Raw genomic sequence first — 22,454 nt, forward strand, 5'->3', positions numbered from 1 at the left:
ATTCAATGAAAACGGTTCCAGTATGAGTCAGGATTTTATTGGTCAGAAGTATGTATACTGAATCTTGTTTCATGTTCTAATAACTACCTTCCTTCCAGTAAGTAGTGCAGTGTCAGAATTAATTAATAGTCATGTCTGCTATTATTGTGAAAAATGTTCTACTCTGATTCAGTGTTTATTCCACTAATTTGGCATATGAAAACACAGCTTCAGAGAAAGAATGTACGTTGCTCTTAACACAAACCAAATGCACAAATGTTTTATACTTAATTTTTAAATAGACTATCCATATTCTATTTCAGTGATTTTCTTTTCTTTTAGAAATGTCTTTCAGTGTGTAGTAGCACAGGAATATTTAAAAATGCATAATATTCAATAGGCAACTTGTATAACTAATTACTAAATATATATGAGTATAACATATTTAAATATAGAGAACAATTATATCATATATATATATATATATATATATATATATATATATATATATATATATACATACACAGGGTGCGATGGGTAAATTGTTGCCATTTAAAATTTTTTATTTTGTGCATGAGCAATTTTGTTTTTGATTTTGTCGACTACACAGTATGGTAGGATCAGTTGGGCACTGACTGTGAGAAAAACAGCACCATGACGCAATTCACTCAGCCAGAAATTTAGAAACAATATATTATACTGCCTGGCATTTGTGTCAGAAACTCCAGTACGAATGTTTCAGAGTGTGTGGGTGTAAGTTGGAGGGCAGTGCAATCTGAGGATATGTATCAAAAGTGATAAAAATGAAACATCCAGTTAACATCATGGTATTTGGAGTGATCACTAGTGATGGCAACGTTATACTTCCATTCCCACATGGCCTCAAACTCAACATAGAGGCCTACATCAAGTGCCTGGGGGAGGTAGTGCTGCCCTGGGTCAAGAGGGTGGCTGCTAGAAGTCCCTATGTCTGGCAACAGGACTCTGCAACATGCCACACAAGCAGGAGAACCCAGTCATGGCTGTCAGACAATTGTTTGACCACATAATCCCTAACATCTGGCCACCTAACTCCCCAGACTGCAACTTCTTTGATTATTATGTGTAGGGCACAGTTGAGCAAGAGACCAACAAAACTCCTTGTAACATAAAAGATGAACTGAAGGCAAGGATTACGGCAGCATTCACCAACTTAAACAAGGAGATTGTCCAGTAGAGTTCCAGGAGATTCTGAAGTAGTCTGGAGGCCATGGTTGAAGCCAATGGCGATTTTATTGAATATATTCACTCTTTAGTATTTAAAACAGAATAAGTTTATTAAAATTTACAAATGTCATTGTGTATTCTTTTTTCAAAATATATATTATACCTCAACATGTGAACAAATTATATGTCAATGAAGTCAAACTGGCTTCTAATATAATGTGTTTTTTTTTTTTAATATTTTTGAAAGGAAAGCCCCTTGTGCTTGGTGCAGGCATACTCTTTAACTGCCTTTTAAGCATGAAGAAAAGAAAATACATGGTAAGCAGCTATATTAAAAAAATTTAAGAAGAGAATAAAATTAAAACCGTTTTATTACTATAGCAATATGACCTGTTACACACATACCAAAAAATTAGAGCTTGAGATACTGCCAGTATCTTAAATATATAAAGAATGCGAGAGAATAGCTTTTAAAAGCTTTTAGAATTTAATTTTAGTATAAAAACATAGAATTCAGAACACTCATGCTTCATCAAACGTGGATAGATTAAATATAATGACAGATTTTGTGCATGAGGACATTTTGGCACAATCTTAAGTAATTTTCTCCATATCTGTGTATGTGTATATGCTTATGCAGAGAGAGAGAGAAAGAGGGAGGGAGGGAGGGAGGGAGGGAGAGAGAGTGTGTATGTGTGTGTGTGCAAAAGAAAGGAAAAAAAGAAGAAAAGAAACAAAGACTGGAAGAAAGAAAGACCAAGAGAAACCAGGAGAGAGAGAAACAAGCAGGCAGATGTAGTGATAGATGGGCTTTGCTGTTGTCTCTAAATTGATATATCTATCATCTCCCAATAGTGAATTACTGGAAAGTTATAGCTGCAGGGAAGGTAAAAAAACAGAATAATCATAGGTACAAAGAAATAGAAAGATTTATCTCTGCTAGAAAAAATGGTTAATCTTTTAAATTACTTTATAATACCTATTTCACTATTTTCATAGCCTTGACAAAATGACAAGAAATTATATTCCAATGTAACATTTTCACTTTGCACATGAGTATTCTTTCACCAGGCTTCAAGACAATATGATTATGCTGCATATTATTTGTTAGCCATGTAAATATAACTAAGTATTCTTCTAGGGTCTACTTTTAAATATATATCCTAAAATTTTCCAAAGTATTTTTAAGTAAGACCACATGTCTGTTCATTTTACTTTATTGTTTTCATATATAGACCCATTTCTTTACAGAGATATGTTGAAGATAAATCATGGTCTGGTAAACAAAAGAGTGATGCATAACAAGAAAACTAATCTATTGTCCACAGAGCCTAAACAAAACAAAAAAAAAAGAACAAAAAAAAAACACACCAGAGAAAGCCAACTTCATGGGTTGGTTGTTTTTTCATTATTCAATAATAATAAAAAAATCAATTGTGGAGTTAAATAAATTGATCTTAAATTTAATTAAACAAAAATCTTTATTATATTAATGCTTGCTGGTTGATGGCTTAGGTCATTGTTAGTTCAATTTATATTTATGCTTACATTATCTGCTTTCTGCTGATTAACTAGAACTTTTAAAAGAATACATGTAGCAGAAAGAGGAGTGGAGGAGTGGTGATAATAAATGGAACACTAATAGTACCATTAATCAACAATAAATTTAGTTTGCTCTCAAAGTATTAAATTGAAGGAAACAAAAATAAATATATCTCATATCAGACAACATGAAGTTGATATGAGAAAAATGTCTAGAATATTGGAAAAGGAAATAGTTACAAGAAAAATAAAATAACAAATAGAACTATTTGAGTACAGAGCATTAGAAAATAAAGTACCCAATTCCATTGTGGATAAGGTCATCTAGCTAACAAACTCATTTTCTTGTGTTCCTACTGCTAACTACTGTCATGCAGTTACTTACATATGAAATTCTTTTTCTCTGGCTGCCTGCCACTGCATCTATTGTTTGCAATGGGCACACAGCATAAAGTTCCTACTCCCTCTCTTTATGCATATTAAATGACCACCATCCAGTTGGTAACAATGTTCTGATTGTTTTACTGCTAAGGTTTTGTTCTTGTTAAAATGAATTTCAGGCCTCTTGACTTTTGATCAGCCACTGCATCTATTGTTTACATTGGATGGGTATATATTGGTGAATCTCATGCCTGGCTATCAAAAGTAAGTCATCTACAACCAGTTGTATTAGTGATCACTAAACTATGGACTGTGATATTCTTTCAAGATCTTTTCTAAAACAAATGCAAGACATAATAATTTGTTCTTAGTTAAGAAATTTTCCTGAAGTTGCCAGAGTCAACAAAAGCGTATCAGTAAATCCCACATCCTGACACAAACCAAAAACAGTACCTCATTTAAGCCACTTTTCTCCATGAATACTTGATTAAATTGGCTTTAACTTTCTCTGTCAGTTTTATAACTTGGTCCATTAGTTTATTCATCTGCAGTTATTTCTTTCTAAAGCATTTCCTTTGCCTTTGTAGCAATTCACAATGATGTTTGTTGCACCACTTATCAGTGAAAATATTTCCTTACTCTACCTGACCAACATGTGGCTTATTTTATGAATATTTTCAGCTTGTTGCCAATTATCACTGATGGCTTTTCCAATTTCCACTCTATTAAATTAGGACAACTTCTTATACTGCATTGTGTTCTACTTAGTAAATTGGCTGACACTTAGAAAGGATGTGTAGAAAGTGAAAGTATTTTGATTATGTACAAAGTGACAAAAATAACTGGAAATGAACAAAAGGGCATAATGTCTTCATCTCTTACTGAAAATAGTTTAAGTGCCATAATAGTGTTGCTTTTAAAAATTTAACTAGTATATATATTACAAGCTTTCTTCCTAAGTGTAACCACTTGATTTCACCTTGACTCCAGATTTACTCTTAAAAGAAATTTAATGACATCAGTATAATGGATATTAGTCATTATCAACATGAAATTAAAAAGACTGAAAAAAATTAAGAACTTTACAAAATAAAGAATGAAAGTATTCAATAATGGAATCATTAACAAAAAAACTTACACTTTCTGTGTCAGTTCTTAAGGTCTGCCACTACATTTCTACTTTTAAACTAAAATTGATTTTTTAAAATAATTTAGTTACAAAGGAATGTGTTCCCATTTATATGCATTCCTCTGCCAGGCATTCCATCAACTGAATTAGTGATGAATTTTAGTTTTCGAAAGTAAGAAACTGAATGCAATCATTACCGCATGCCAACTCATCGTAAGATAACTTTGAAGTTCTATTTTACATTTCATATTTCTCCTGAGTGCTGAAGATGTTCAATATTTAGAAGCTTCTCATTGAACAAATGTTGATTAAGTAGAGTTCAGCATTTAATTCCGTAAGTATTTCAGGGAAAGAAACTGACATTAGATGTTCCAATAACAGCAGAAATGATTTTAACCATAAATAAAGGGTAATGTTACATTTCTTGCTGATTTTAAGTGTGATAAATCAATTTTAAAAATGAAAACAAATGTCAGAAATTATATCATTCTCAAATATTTTGATGGATGATTATTAAGAACCCAACCTTTAATTGAATTCGAGGTAAACGAAAAGGTTATTCAGTAAAATTCCATTGAATATGCATCACTCTCTCTCTGTTTTTCCTTTATACACGTAAAGTTTGAGGGCAGAAATCATAAAGTTAAAAATATTATTTATGCTTATTTACACACACATGAATACACATAAATATTAAATTCTTACATAAGCAGATTACATATTAGAGGAAAGAAAAGCTGATTAAACTGACCCCAGATTTTGACTGGTACTTCATTTGGTTGACAGAATCTAATGGCCATATATATCACAAAGCATTTTACCCAGTTCATGAATGATTCAACCAATCCATCAAACACATTAAATATAAGACTTATATCTATGCACAAATACAATATATATATATATATATATATATATATATATATACTCACACACACACATATATGTATGCATATATACAAGGTCTGACCAATAAGTATCTGGACTGTTGCCATAGTAACAAAACTAAAGCACGCAGAGTGAAGCCACTTGGCACAAATTGACCTTGACCTCTGTTGTGCATGTGCAGTAAATTTTAATGTTCGAGCTCACTTCCGCTGCTTACAACAGTGCTTCAAAGTAACATGTGTAACATATGATCTTTGCATCACCAACCGTGAGTTAGCAGAGGATGTGCAAATTAGTCCATTATCACTGAAGATTTGGGTATGAGACGCTTGTCTGCCAAGTTTGTGCCAAAACTGCTTTCAGCTGACCAAAAAGACACTCAGATTTCAGTTGCACAGAATCTCCTTGAATGTGTTGAGAAAGATGAAAACTTTTTGAAAACTGCGTAGGTCTTTGAACAGGCATAGGCAAGCTTTTGGCAAAACTTGATGCAGATTCTCTGCTCAACTTTTTCTGTCATGGTCAACGCAATGAACATATGCTACACACGTAACTTCCAAGGACTTCGGTAAACAGCGAAAGTGAGCTAGAACATTAAAACTTAGTGCACATGCACAGGAGAGTTTAAGGTCAATCTGTGCCGAGCAGCTTCACTCTAAATGCTTTAGCTTCATTACTATGGCAACAATCCGGATATTTATTGATCATATCATGTATATGTATGTGTGTGTGTGTGTGTGTGTGTGTGTGTGTGTGTGTGTATATATATATATATATATATATATATATATATTGTTGCTAAATACTCGAAATACAAGAGTAGAAAAACAGCCAACAACTGATGAAGGGTCGTTCTTTATGGTGTTTGTTTTGTTTTCCATTTGTGTCTTTCGTTGTTGAAAAAATAGTTCATATTCCATGTACTTGTACTTCATATTTTTTTGTTGTATACATTTCATGACGTCCTGTGCCCACATATGCTTTATGCCTATATATGTATAGATGTATGTACATATATGTATGTATATATGCAGATATATATATATATATATATATATATATATATATATATATATGATTGAACACCACGCATCCTCTTCCAAGTAAGTTTTATCTTAACAATTCTGATGCGCACTCTATGCAATCTTTTTATTCTTTCGTTTTTCTCTCTTTCTCTCTCTGATTCTTTTACCTCCTCTTCCCACTATTCTATTCTATTATTCTGTCACTCTCTCTCCCTCACTCCACCTCCCTTGCTCACGTGGTTCCCATGTAACCATCGGCCATCTTTCTTTCTTCTCCTAACTTGTGTTTCTTTCTTTCTCTCTGTTGTAGCTGGAACAAGGAAGACGTGGTCTTCTCTGTCTCCTGTCCGAGCTTGATTTACGTGTTCACCACCATAACCACAACCTCGTTTAGGCTTAGCAGTCCTCCTTGTTTGTTGTTACTGTCCTGTTTGTGTCACCATTTTTGACCCTCCACAAAATCCCAAATTTTATTTAATTTGCTTTGCAGGATCAACTATTTTATTGAAAGCAAATATTGTTGTTAAATGCTCGAAATATGAGAGTAGAAAAACAGCCAACAACTGATGAAGGGTCGTTGTTTGTCTTGTTTTCCATTTGTGTCTTTCATTGTTCGAAAAAATAGTTCATATTCCATTTACTCGCACTTTGTATTTTTTACATTATTTATATTTGACAGACATTTGTCCTCATCTTGTTTGTTGTTAACACAATGTTTTGGCTGATATACCCTCCAGCCTTCATCAGGTGTCTTGCAGAAATTTTTTGAACCTCGGTTCTCATTCCTAAGGTATTTTTTGAGGTTGTTATTATTATTAAAGTCACTGACTGGAATCGAACTTGGAATCTTGGTGTTTATGGTATATCATTTCTTCATACACCTCAGTGAGTGTTGGAACTGATCTCATTGTAAACTCATCTTGTAATTTTTATGTTACATTTATGATTAAGGTTGTTATCAGTAAAAGCTTGCAGAACTTCCTTAATAGGTACCAACACTTTAGCAATTTTCTTTGCAGTTAAAATAAGTGGAAATGGTGTAATTGCATACTGACACCTGTATTGTCATCTTTCCTTAAAAACACTGGCTCCTCATTAGATAAGCAATATCTATGAGACACAAGCAACTCAACTACATCAACCTGTCTTTTTTGATCCATATACAAATATTTCATATCTTTTCAAATTTGAATTAAACTTTCAGCCTGTGGAAAATTTGTAAAGTCATAGATACAGTCTGGCGATATATTCTTCCAAGCACTATTCATAGTTGAGAATTTCACTTCATCAAGTGTACTTTTTAGAGTCTTAAAGTTTATCAACGTTTCCATAAGAGTAAAATTACAGAATGTATCCTAAATTAGTTGTCATACAATTTTTATAAGAGCGAAATTCCATGACCTGAGGTAGATGTAATGTAAGAATTTATATATATTTATAGCTAGAGGTGCAAGCATAGCTGTGTGCTGAGAAGTTTGTTTCCCAACCATTTGGTTTTGAATTCATCGCACCTTGGGCAAGTAGTGTCCTCAACAATAGTCCGGATGAGCTTCTTTCAGTTTATCTGTACCACATCATTTACAAACATTATCATTATACATCCAGCAAAGTATACTTGCTTCATTTCTTTCTAGTCTTTGCAGATCCTCTGCATCTAGTGCTCACATCTCGTTAGCAGAAAATAACTGGAGTTCATACACAAGTATCATAAAGTCTACCCTTCACACAAAGAGAAAATACCTGTGTTGTCAGCAGAGGGAATAGCTTCTTGAACTTTTCCTACCCAATTGTTAATCTGGCTTTCACAGAACCTTCCTCTACTGCTGTTTAGGCTGCCTAGATGACAGAAGCAATGAACTTCTTTAGTACCTTCTGAGCAGTGAAAAGAATTTATTTAATTGTTACTTTGGCCATTCACCAGTCCTGTGCATCAACCACAAACAATGTCTTTACTCACTGTCTTTGATTTCACTACATCTTTTGTGCACCCACAGATCATATTGTGTTCACAAAAAGAATTTCTACCTTCTCTTCTGCATATCAAATATGGCTGTTTCCCTGAAGGCAGCAAAGTTCATGCTTCTTTTCTACATGCTACAACTTTAATCTTTACTAAGTTTATTCTGAAAATTCTAGAATCTATATTTCATTTGCATGTGTAGAATTACTTCTCTAAATTTGCATATCCTCTACTATAAGTACAAAGTTATCACAGTTTCTACAGACAGCTGGTCTTTAACTCCTCTGTTATAGCTTGGAGAATTGTAATAGAGGGGGAATGAAAACTAGCCTTGACAAACACCAACTTGCACAAATTCATACACATACCTACCCACATACACAAAAATGTGTTTACAAGCATATGTGACATGGTGCTATATAATAGATTGAGAAAGTAAATACAATAATCTGTTAGTTAAATTTTATATATAATTTGAATACTTCATGGATGTCTTATTTTCAACACTTAAGAAGTTTCTTTCATACAAAGCTGCAAGAAATTTACTATTTCTCATTTTGCTATTAGATACATTGGTCTTCTCATGTTGCTCATTATGAACTCTCACCAATTCATTGATTGTATCTAGTATATGTTTGATGTGAGAAATAATAGATGAGATATAGGAAATGGAGAGACTATATTTAAGTGCTTCAATGAAAATCAGATATCAAATTTAAAAAAAAGAAAAGAGAAAGAGAAACAGTTAATCAGCTAATAATATCATAGAGATCGAGCTGAATGAGGTCACATCAGTACTTTATGACATCTTTTACTACATTATTTACCACAAATCAAATGAATGTGACCTAATAACTAAAAACAAGACATCCTAATTCTTCTGGAAGTAAATCAAATCTTAGCAGTGGTTACATATTAATATAATTATAGATGGTATTATGCCTTGTGACCTTTCAAGTAAGACCCTTACACACTTTTGCACAAATTTCTCAACTTTGAATATTAACAGTAAATACACTGATAATATAACATACATTTCTCGGGATAATGACCATGGAAACAATTATCATCTGCAATTACAACTCCCTTTCATACTTTTGTATACATACAGTCAATGTTGATTTTGTCTGCATATTGAGATATCTACCATGCTATCTAGTTTCTCATGAAACATTTTGTGTTTCAAAGTATCCTAGTTTACTATTTTTTACTTATAACATTACTAAGCTATTCAGTAGCAAAATAGTGACAAATTACAAAAATTTAATAACATATTTAAGTTACATAATAATTCTAAATTAAGTATACATACATATATGCATATGTAAATCCAAAGATTAAAAAAAGTGTGTATGTACTCATACATGAATGAAAAATTTGGAAACAATCTGTTGAAAGACATAAGCAAGTCTATTCATGGTGACTGAATACTTCTATTGGATATTTGTAAAATACAACTGCAAAATTATAATGGTTTCTGGATTGTGCAAACCATGGCAAGAGTTAATTATTTAAGACTTCACAGCAATGATAATGAATTTTAAAATGTATCAAAAAGAATCATGTACCTGTGTCACTGCTGCAAGTAAACATATTTATATATGATGTGATGAGGTGAAATACACACATCTCAACATCATCATTTAATGTCCATCATTCATACTGGCATGGGCAGGATGGCTCAATAGCATCTGATGAGTCAGAGGACTATGTCAACCTCTAGTATCTGCTTTGGCATAGTTTCTAAGGCTAGATTCCTTTCCTAATGCTAACTACTTTATAAAGTATACTAAATACTTTTTCAATGACACTGGAACTAATAAGTAACTCACAAGACATGACCCCTCTCAACTGAGTGGTGGTGGTGTGGTATTAAAAGAGGTAGCTTTATGCCAGATACTGGAAGGTTAAAGTATGATAGATGGACAGGAAAATGTGTCTTGTGTCACCATATCACCACTATTTTTTGTTCTCTTACCACCTGGCTACCCTAAGTTGAAAGACAGAAAAGATGGTGGTGGGCAGGATTTACCATTAAGGTACTAGATGGTGAAATATAAGAGAGAATAGGGACAGAGGATCAGAAAAGATGGGTGGATAGTTAATTTTGTGAGAGAGTGAAATGTGAGTAGCAGATAATTAAAGATAAGGATAGAGGTGATTATAGTGAATTGTGAACTGAAGGAAATAGGAGTGATAAGTAACAGTACAAAAAGGGGGAGGAGCAACAGTATGATAAAATTGCAGATAAATGTGAAATAGTGAGATGATGTTAAGTGTGGAAAGGGGAGACAGGGATGCACGGAGGAGTGAAAGTAGTGAGTGATGAACAAAGGTTGGGAAGGGGGTATCAACAATGGTAGCTTTTACTTGTTTCAGTCATTTGACTGTAGCCATGCTGGAGCACCATCTTTAGTCGAGCAAATCGCCCCCAGGACGTATTCTTTGTAAGCCTAGTACTTATTCTATCAGTCTCATTTGCCAAACTGCTAAGTTACGGGGACGTAAACACACCAGCATTGGTTGACAAGCGATGTTGGAGGGACAAACAAACATATATACACACACACGTACACATATATATATATATATATATATATATATATATATATATATATATACATACATATATACAGCGGGCTTCTTTCAGTTTCCGCCTACCAAATCCACTCACAAGGCTTTGGTCGGCCCGAGGCTATAGTAGAATACACTTGCCCAAGGCGCCATGCAGTGGGACTGAACCCGGAACCATGTGGTTCGTAAGCAAGCTACTTACCACACAGCCGCTCTTACGTCTATACTCTTAGCAACTATATTTTCAAAACTTCTCCACTTCTAATTAGGTCACCCTAGGCAGCAGAAACAATATACTACTTGTAAAGATCCCTTTGCACATTAAAAACATCCACTCCCTGTATATTCCTTGAGTTTATTTCTCCGGCAGTTCTGCCACATACAAAGTTTTGTTCTTCACTTGTTTATTATTGTTCTTATTTTATCTTATGTCCATTGTCTGGGAATCATGTCACACATCTGTGACCTCTTTAGCGATCCTTTCCATCCACGTGTATCCTCCTGCTGGAGAATGGAATGGACTGGGGGGATGGAAAGAGTTACTGAAGAGGTCCCAGATGTGTGACAAAAGATTTCCAGACAATGGACATAAGATAAAATAAGAAGAATAAATGAGTGAAGAACAAATATATAGTGCATATGTTTATGAGGCAAAAAGACCAAAAAAAAAAATTACCATCTCAAAATATAACAATATCTATTTCAACACATGGTTTCCCATCAGGTATCTTGTAAAACAAATTCATATATATATATATATATATATATATATATATATATATATATATATATATATATATTAATACATCCTTTTGTTATTTACACCACCTGTCCTCGTCTGTTGTTGTTTTTTCGTATATTCTCCCATATATATATATATATATAAAGAGAGAGAAAGAGAAAGATTGTTATATTAGTCAAACTAATTTTGTTAGTCATTTCAAAATAATTTACAATATTTGTATTAGATTTCCATCTGCAATGAACAATAAGGACCTAATTACTAGTTAAAAATAATAATTAAGTTACTGTCAGCCATCCAAGTATTAAGTAATGATTCACAAACACAGAAAATGATAAACAAATATAAATGTTTAGCTAAATACAGGAGCAATGTAAAATGATATAGTCATTAAAGTAAATAGTAATGCTATGCAGTGAAGCTTAAACCATTTACAATGAAAGACATTCAGAAAAAAGGCAGATATTGTCCTTCATCATCATCATCATCATCGTTGTTTAACGTCTGCTTTCCATGCTAGCATGGGTTGGACGATTTGACTGAGGTCTGGTGGACCAGGAGGCGACACCAGGCTCCAATCTGATTTGGCAGAGTTTCTACAGCTGGATGCCCTTCCTAACGCCAACCACTCAGAGAGTGTAGTGGGTGCTTTTACATGCCACCGGCACAAAGGCCAGTCAGGCAGTACTGGCGATGGCCATGCTTGAAATGGTGTATTTTACGTGCCACCTGCACAGGAGCCAGTCCATCGGCACTGGCAACGATCTCGCTCGAATGTCTTTTCATGTGCCAGGAAGGCGACATTGGTAACGATCATGCTAGTGCTATTTACGTGCCATCGGCATGGAAGCCAGACAGCTGCTCTTATAGAGTGGAAATACGACTTACACCAAGATGTGGCTCTATTCATTTCCTTCTTAGACATGAACCTAAACAGAAATACTGGATATTTCTAATAGCTCAGATGTTTATTTCTTATGCACTCATTTTGATATTTTCCTTTTTGTAGTTTTTAAGATGATCTATAAAACTATCAGTTCTAGTTGATTGGATGAGGTTAGCTATAAAAGTGATCAAAATAAGAAAATAAAAAAAGAACTAGAAAGGCATAAAAAGCATTTCTTAAGATAACAGAATTCAAAGAAAACTAAGTAAATACAGAAACTAAACAATCGTTCTCTTTCTATGAAACAAGACCAAGTGATAAATACTAGAAAAAATAAGCAATGCATTTGGATAAGAGAAGTTATTGAATAAATCTAACATAAGTTGTCTGCTTTTCTGTATATCACTGTGTATGTATGGAAAAATCAAAGGAAGATATCATGTAAAAGGCTATATTTGTGTAATTTATTAAATCAAAGCAGAACTTACTTAAGGTTCATTATTATGTGCTTGAGTAGTGCTTTTGTAAGTTCCTTAAGATTCTTTTATTTAAATAATTTGCTACTGATTTTACTAGTTATTGTGTGTGTGTGTGTGTGTGTGTGTGTGTGTGTGTGTGTGTGTGTGTGTGCGTGTATGCACACATAAATATGTGTGTGTGTTAAAAAGAGCATGTGTTCCTTTGTTTTGACCTTGTGTGTCATAAATTTCCAATATTCTGCAAAAAACTTGTCTGCCCACGGGAAAATATTACCTTGTTTGGTATTGGATAAGGGTTGGTGACAGGAAGGGCATCCAGTTGTAAAAAAATCCACTTTAACAACTCCTGTCTAACCCATGCAAACATGGAAAATTGGGCATTAAAAAGATGATGATAAGTATACTCAAAGTGGAGAGATTATCAATAATTTGCTACTAGCAAATATATATAGGTCTGGCATATCACTAAGTATAAATTACTCAAATAACATACTACATTTATGTGAAGCTTGTTATCTTACTGAAAAGACGTTTGAGATGCTAAAGAGGAAAGTTTGAACCAGTTAGTTATATAAGTTTATGTAAACAAATGTATTTGAAGTTAGCATTGTTACATAAAGAATATAGCTTTATATAAAGTAGTATCTCTTTAACCTAATAAAAACAGTGTCACAGAAAACTTTCTTCCAACTGTAAAAGTTGTAGCCTTCGTTATTAAGAATCTCTATTATTGTTCACTTATCATGAATACTGCTCTAACACAATTTTTCTTCTGCTACTTAATTGCATAGCTATTTTCAAACTGTTATGTATAATGAAAGACCTCACATATAGCTTCAAAATATCTTAGTACTAAACATTCTATTAGACTCAAAGAAGGAAATGAAGATGATACAGCTCTAAGTCTACTTTATATCTTCCATCCATTCAGGCAACACTCATCATGAACACACTTTTTATGCAGTAATTTACAAGAGGTAATATTTATAATGAGTTAACAACATTGATGCCTTTGCTTATTCACCATTTATACTACTTAAAAATTAACAGAAAATGAATGTAGACATCTAGTAATATCTAACTGAAACCATTAATTGAGGTTATTTTCTTTTAAAGAATTTTATTGAATAGTTCTTTGTATTTATTAAATCCTTTCAATATTGAACAGTATTATAATGTCTCTTTTTGGATAACCATTTTTATGAACTGAAACATCATAGAAAAAAAATAAGTTTGTTGAAGTGATTTGAACAAAATATTATTTAGAGTAGTACCAGCAAATATGTTGGCCAGTCAGAAAGCTATGAATAAATTAAAAGATAAATCAACATGCAGGTGCCCATCTTGAAGTGGAGAAACATAGCTTTTATAGAAGACTCGAATTGATAAATTTATCCTTTCGATATTTTGATTTTTATTACTTTTTAAAACTTGTCACTGAATGCAGAACATAAAGATTAAACTCACTTTGAATAACAATCTAGCTAATTGTCAAGAAACAATACAAATATAATATAGGAGAGAAATTATTACTAAAGAGATTAACAAAGTGTAAATTGTGTTCCATATTTCCTAAGGAAATGAAATTACAAACAATGGGCGATGTTTCAAGATTACTTTCTCTTTTACTCTTTTACTTGTTTCAGTCATTTGACTGCAGCCATGCTGGAGCACCACCTTTTAGTCGAGCAAATCGCCCCCAGGATGTATTCTTTGTAAGCCTAGTACTTATTCTATCAGGTCTCTTTTGCCAAACTGCTAAGTTACGGGGACATAAACACACCAACATCGGTTGTCAAGTGATGTTGGGGAGACAAACACAGACACACAAACACATATATATATATATATACGATGGGCTTTTTTCAGTTTCCATCTACCAAATCCACTCACAAGGCTTTGGTCGGCCCAAGGCTATAGTAGAAAACATTTGCCCAAGGTGTCATGCAGTGGGAATGAACCTGGAACCATATAGTTGGTAAGCAAGCTACTTACTACACAGCCACTCCATTAAATTAATAAGAGTTTTACCAAGCTAAAAGTTATTCAGTATACAAGCTAATTAATATATATTTCCTTTCAGTAAAGGATTAAACCACAAAATGTTTCAAAGATGTTCTACTTTATCAGTTTCTTTTTACTGCTTTAGAAAGTCTTAGATGAATCTAACACACGTTACTGATATCTATGAAATACTTTTATATACAGTACCAGAATGTTAAAATATTACTATATATTTCATGTAGATATATAAATTAATTTTAATATTTCCTCTAACAATCTGTAAAATACTGTCTAGTTAGATAAGGGATAGATAAAGCAATAAATGTTGTATATTTAATTTAGAATTAATAGCTTTATTGCATTCTACAACTTTGTATGAATCAACAGTATGAAATTAATCCAGTAAGAGTTACAGAAATATTGATAAAGAACATCTTTATGACTAATGTTTAATTCTAAAGCATATGTATATTGAGTTTTAATAAGTGGTTATTTGTATTGCTATGCCTAAGTGAAATCATAAATGAAGGTGTTGAGGTTGCAGAGTCACCAAAAGAAAGGTGTAGGAGTTATGGGGATGGGTAAGCCAGAGAGATGAGAGGATGAAGTGGAAGAGAAGCTGTAGGTGAAGGATAACAAGAAAAAAGATGCAGAGAAACAGTGAAAAAAGGCAGTTGTTGAATGAGCAACCAAACTAGACTGGGTTTTCAAATAAACCCTTTTAAAATCAGAGTTTTTAAATGATAGAAACATTGAAGTTAAAAATCTTTTCAAAATCAGAAATGCTTAATTGAATGACAAACCTATCAAGTGACTCAACTGCACTAATCAGTGATATTTCTACAAATCAATCCAATATTGAAAGATTGGCCAAAAGTCTAACAAACTATATTATTTCTTCTTAGCTTCATCAGTTAAATAGAAAGTAATTCAACAACGCGGGTTGATGAACCGTAAGACGTGTGGCCAGAACCTCCTGGAAAATAACCATAGCGAGGGACATTCCACAGTTGAATTAGAACAGTCACAAACAGTGAAAGAAGACATGCACCCAACACCAGAGCTGAAGACACCTCCGAAAGGGGGTGGCCCCGCCACGTCAAAACGGTAGAGGAGTAGGGGCCGAAACCGGACATGGTTCCTCCTGATGATGTCTTGAGCTAACTGGATCCTATAAAGGAGCTGTTGTGGTAGCAGACCACGAAACATGGTTGAAATTCCTACAGGAGGACAATATTAAAAAAACAAAATTAACTCACATCTAATCAACAACAAAAACAACTACATAACATCAAGTAGAAAATGTAGCAGCAATAAGAGCAGCAACAAGACTATGACCAAAAAGGAAAAAAAAAACAAAAAAACTTTAGATCTTTGTTGATGACATATCGATAATTACGATCAACATTCTTATTGCTTTCTGTAGTAGTGAATGAGGATGGGGTTACACATTTTGTTCTCGATTTTCATAATCCACTTCAGAGATTAAACTGGGCCAAAATATAGAGTTGCTTCAGTTTGATGCTTTGAAGTTAATAAGGCACAGAAAAGTTAGTAATTTTATACACTGAAGGAATTAATATTTCTTATATTTGGTACTGTTATTGATTGCTTATTCTGAAAGTAGTCTAGATACTGAGTTATCATTGATTAAAAAAAAAAAAAAGCAAACACTGTGGATATCATGTTATTTTTAATGTAATATTTATGATTTCAGCACTTTGTTAAGAATCAGTACTATATCAAACATTACCAGTGACACAGTCTAATATCTCAGCATTAATTAATTCTAGTTACCTCTGATGTCAACTTGATTTTCTAATGTAGAATACTAAACAGAATAGCCGTTGTTACCATGATCTAACCTTGTATTGTTGGTACTTGCAGATGTGTGTGTGTGTGTGTGTGTGTGTGAGTGAGAGAGAGAGAGAGAAAGAGAGGGGGAGACGGATGGAGGAGAGCAGAAGGGAGAGAGAGGGTAGGAGGCAGAGAGCAGGAGCGAGGGAGGAAAGCAGGAGGGAGGGAGGAGAGAGGGGGAGGAGAGAGAGGGAGGGGGCAGAAGGGAGGGAGAGAGAATGATATACAGACTGGACAATAAAAAAACGTGTCCTAAGTGGAAATCAATATACTAAATAGTTATGGTCAATCTCTTAAGCAAAGCAATGTCAAAGATAGCTACTTACATTTTTATGACCAAGTCAGAGTCAGTTTGAGTTGTACTTTATTCCCCAACCAGTTATTCTATGATTTTAAGACTTAAAATAAAGGGATCCTGTTTTAGATATACTAGCGGGAGCAGATGTGTGACAGCTTACTGATTCAAGGTCCTTGCTGGTTTCAGAGGCCAATACAAAATATTCTTCCATAAGAATAAATGTTGAGTAAAAATATTGATTAACATTTGAAGAACCCTATTATTATAGTACTTTATTAGCAGCTATATATTTTCTTCTTAGAAACTGACAAGTGCACATAATCTGTATTTTGAATTTAAAAATTATTCATATATTTTAGCTCACATAAACATTCATATTTTTATGCAGGAGAAAGATATTTTCGACAGAGATAAAATATAAGTTTAAAAAATTCTATTGGAAAAAAAAACAAAAACAATATATATATATATATATATATATATATATATATATGGGTATTTGTGTGTGTGTGTCTTGCCCGCATACGGTTTGGTATTTCGCTGAATTTCTTTTGAGAACTATTAGGTTTTAGTAGACACAACATGTGATCTTCTTCTAGCACATTAAATGTCCACTTTAGTGGTCATAATTATATACAAATATATATATATATGTAATATAATATGTGACAATTATTCGGTTGCCATAATAAGACTCTGAGTTTTGGAAGTTGGGGTGGAAACCTGCTCTGGCGTCTCTTCAGTTATCGAGGCAATCAAAATGACCGTTAAGCAAAGGGAAATTACTATGCAAATGACTGTTATTAAGACAAAAGAGCTATTAGAATGATCGTTAATTAAGGGGAAAAACCGGAAGAGGAAGCAAAAAGTAAACAAGTAAAAATGCTCATAGCAATCGCATATGTATGCATGTACATACAAACGCATGCATGCATGCACACCCATATACATGTGCCTATATGCATATGCTCACTCACATTCGCATGAAACACATACATGTGCACCCACACATATGCCAATAGATGCATATATATATGCAACCATGCATATACACATATACATATCCACAAAAACACATACGTATGCACACACACGTGCACATACCTATACGTGCACAGTTATATTCAAATACACGTCTAAAGATACACACATGCTATATGCTCACTCACACACGTGTGAAACACATGCATGTGCACTCACATGTATATGCAACCATACACATGTACATGTACATATATACATACCTGCACACACGCATACACATATGTATATCTGCACACACGCGTACACACACGCACACATACCCATACGTGCACAGTTATATTCAAATACTCGTCTAAAATACGTACATGCTATATATGCATATGCTCACTCATACTCACATGTACACCCACGTATATATGCAACCATACACATGTACATATAATGCTCTTCCTAAACTGATCTTGTACTGGTCCATTAGTATTTGCGGTTAAAGCTAGGGCATCATCTTTGTAAATATATATATCAGGAAAAGTCTTGCTCAACGTATCGAGTGCGTATACACAATTGCTTTGAGCATTTTTACTTCTTTACGTCCTCCTTCGGTTTTTCCCCTTATTTAATGGTCATTCTAATAGCTCTTTTGTCTTAATAACGGTCAATTACATAGTAATTTCCCTTTGTTTAACGGTCATTTTCCTAGCATATTTTGATTGCCTCGATAACTGAAGAGATGCTAGAGCAGGTTTTCACCCCGACATCCGAAACTTGGAGTCTTTTTATAGCAACCAAATAATTGTCACATATTACATTACAGATAAATTCTCCTATTTACATAATATTAAGGTCTCTTTCATTCTTTTGTTGTCTTACCATTACTATTAATATATATATATATATATATATATATATATATATATATATATATGTATATATATATATATCCAAGTATTTCATGCTAGACTAGTAAAATCAATAAGTAACTAAAATATGTAAAATGTGCACAAATATTTGAAGCAACAGTGGAGTTTAGAAAAGAAATAAATGATAAGCAGTTATTTTCAATTATTTTAAAGTAACATACAATAATTTATATGTATTTGAGTAATATTTTATACATGCAATCAGCTTAATTTTTTTTTTTGTTTTGAAAGAGACTAACAACAAAAGTATAGCTTTTTTTTTTTGAGTAAAGTAGTGAATTATGAAAAGAAATGTTGATTCATAGATAAATAATACTTACCTCAATACTAAGATATGGTTTGACATCAAGAGCATCCCCAAACTGGACTATGTAATCACTCTGTTTACCAGCTGTACCACAGCCACTACTTCCTATGCCAGCACTTGTGCGTATGTGAGCTCCAGCACCTGTAAATTTACAAATACTGATGAGAAATAGGCTATTTTGCCAGTAGAGCTAAATCAGTCAGACTATTTAACTTTCACTAATCATACAAATTGTAGCCAATCTTCCTCACTCAACTCATTATGTCTGCTTACAAATATTTTCCACTAATACTAGCTTTTTGTAATCTTTCTCCAAATGGTGTAGACATTAAATAGTAATTGCTAAAAGTGGTTGGCCAGTAGCATAACTGGAAACACAGGCACTGATTAGAAGACAACTATTTAGTAACATCATGTCACTTTTACTGAGCGTATTTAAATAAAATTATAAAAAGGGTTAAACAAAATTGCAGCATCTATGCACATGTTGATTAAGACAATTAATTTTTTTTTTTAAAGCTACAATGTCTTCCAGTTACTAATATTTATTGATTTATTAACATTTCTAATGTTTAGAAAATAGTTCCAAAAATATGCCAAAACAGAAAAGTAATTGGAAAAAGATGCATTGAATCCTACATCAAAAGCAATCTTGGAAGATCTTTAGCAGAGATTCCTTCTATATATAGCATTTCAGAGAATTTAACCATGATGGTCAAACTGTTTATGAATACAAAATAGTTTACTTTCTCTCTCTTGTTTTCTTGTATACATCATTCCACATTCACATGCATACACACACCTACTAATGGTTCAAGAGGTCTGTTTTACTAGTAATTAAGAAACATGTCTGTGGATTGAAAACAAAAAAAAAAAAATATTAACGTGTGAAACCCCAAGACTAATTCCTAAAATATAACAAGAAAATTACCGACTACTTTATTTGATACTAGCATGATTAGATGTTGGAGCTAATTGGTGAAATTATTGCTACAAGAAGCTAAATTTAGCAATGGTTTTCATAGTTATTAGAGTGATTGCAAAATTTAATTCTGCTAGTAAACACCTGTGAGTTTCGAATGGAAGCTTTCACTGATAATTTCTGTGTATATAATCTATATAGCAAAGAACAATAAGTCAATACAAATATACATATACACCAGAAAATTTACTATATATACAAGCTTTATGGTAAACTAATTTACCAATAAAGATCTGTTGAAATATCTTATAGATACTTAAGCACCTTCTTAAGTTTACAAGTGCATATATATTTTACAGTATATTTGAGTAATCTTATTCTGATAAGTTGAAACCATACTAAACTATAAGATAATACTACTAATATAAAAGGAAATATTTGAAACAATGATTATCATGATGAAGATAAAAATAATAAGGAACTTTTAAAATTCCATGACTTCTGACCAATTCATTTTCTTGCAAAGATGACAAGGATTCTCAAAGCAAATTAAGACTTATTTGCTTCAGGATATGTTAGCCACTGGCACAAATTAGGACTTATTGTTTGAGGGACTCAATAGTAAATGTCATTAACAATTTGAATAGAAAACACTGTTAATGAACAACAATATGAAAACTGATTTATGCTGTTTAATAATAACAAAAAACCCAAAGAACATGTGAATTTTGAATTGAAATGTAATAATCAACTTCGATAACTTTTTTGTTTTTGATCAAATTATAGAATATATAAAATTAAATTATAGATTATATAAGAGTGAATATAACTAGTAAAGGGGATAGAGCCAAACAAATAATATGCAAAATAATTTTAAAACTTTTATTCAAGTCATTTTAATGAGCCAAACAATGCCTGCTTCTGTATTTTAATAATGATCAGTATATGTAAATATGTATATCAACTGACTCACTACAAATATAATTCTTGTAAATTGGTTTCTCTATTCTGTATTCTTCAAAAAACGACTTTGTGAATCACAAAACAAACATTGGAAAGTTGTTATTTTATAGCCTTTAAATCAGCTTTGCAAACCTATAACCAAATGCATTTCAACCATGACCATCAGTCTTTTATTCTTTTAATGCATTCCAGTCTACATTCTCTATCATTCACCCTCACTTCACTATACTCTGCTTCAAGTGTGTCTAAGGATGGCAGTGGAGCTCTCCTATTCACTGTATTACGCTACATGTATAATTAGGTATGTTACAGGACCTGTTGAACCCTCTCACCTTCTTCTATTCACTGTATAATGAGAGAAGATATAGAACTTATCTAATAGCAATTCTTAGTTCCCACAATCTTTATCATGCTACCACAGTCTGCCACCAATCCTTTCTGTATAGCCAGCCATTTCTGCTTCTCCTTTGCTATTTGTTACTAACATCCATCACTCTTAACACTGTCTACCCTCTATTAAATCTATCATTCTCTTCTCCTACCACACTCTTAGTTCAATCACTCTCTATCTATCATCATTATCTTGTTCCCTTCACGCACCTATCCTGGTTCTTCTCCTTAATATCATGAGATACAAGGCTATCTCACTATAATAAGACAAGTGGATGTGGTATGATGGAATTTGGTAGTATATCTAGCAGATTGAAAGACCATACAAAACTCCCTTAAAGCTCAAAGTTTGAAAAGTATCAGTGACTGGTAAATCAGGCTTTTTGTTGCCAGCCACAATTACCATAAGAACGTCATCAAAAAGATGAAAAAATCTTTCAGCCAAATAAAACCATTTATTTAAGTCTCCTGTTAACTACAACTCTACACTACTGTCTTATGAATGCTGAAACCTGTTCCTTCTATTTGTTTTGCATAAAATCCCTCTACTCAATTTACCCACTTCCCTTATTAATATGAATGAGATAATTAGTCTTGACAGAATTCTAGTCACCCTTATCATACGTAAAGCTATAAAATTCTTGTCATCTTTGAGCTGTTCTCTATCTTTCACTTATTTTTTTATTTACAAGCACTTAGATCACTCAAAAATAAAAAAAAAATTATTGTTCTTCATTCTGAAAAAACAAGGTTTTCAATGCATTTTTATCTACTACAGTTGTACACACACACACACACACACACACACACACACACACACACTTTAGCGCATATATATTTATACACATTTACAAATAAACATACATATTCCTCCAACTCATCTATCATGTTTCTAGTCCATTGTTTGTTATAAATTAATAAACAAAACAAACAAGTTGATATAACAAAGAAATCTAAATGTAACTAGCAGAAAAGAAAATATCCAATCAAATATAGCTACACTACTGTGATAAACATC

At 32.9% G+C, this 22,454-nt stretch overlaps 1 protein-coding gene across 5 annotated transcripts in view; it reads right to left on the reverse strand.

The window, feature by feature from the left end:
• Positions 1-22,454, reverse strand: part of LOC106871954 (protein still life, isoform SIF type 1) — a 903,947-nt gene that overhangs the window by 212,541 nt on the left and 668,952 nt on the right. For all 5 annotated transcript variants that reach the window (XM_089349425.1, XM_089349426.1, XM_089349429.1 and 2 more), the window contains one exon: positions 19,175-19,302. In XM_089349425.1, coding sequence (XP_089205551.1) covers positions 19,175-19,302 — 128 coding nt within the window. The remainder of the gene's footprint in view (positions 1-19,174; positions 19,303-22,454) is intronic.

Source organism: Octopus bimaculoides, chromosome 3 (assembly GCF_046866305.1).
Source record: "Octopus bimaculoides isolate indiv1 chromosome 3, ASM4686630v1, whole genome shotgun sequence".
NCBI classification, from domain to species: Eukaryota; Metazoa; Mollusca; class Cephalopoda; order Octopoda; family Octopodidae; genus Octopus; species Octopus bimaculoides.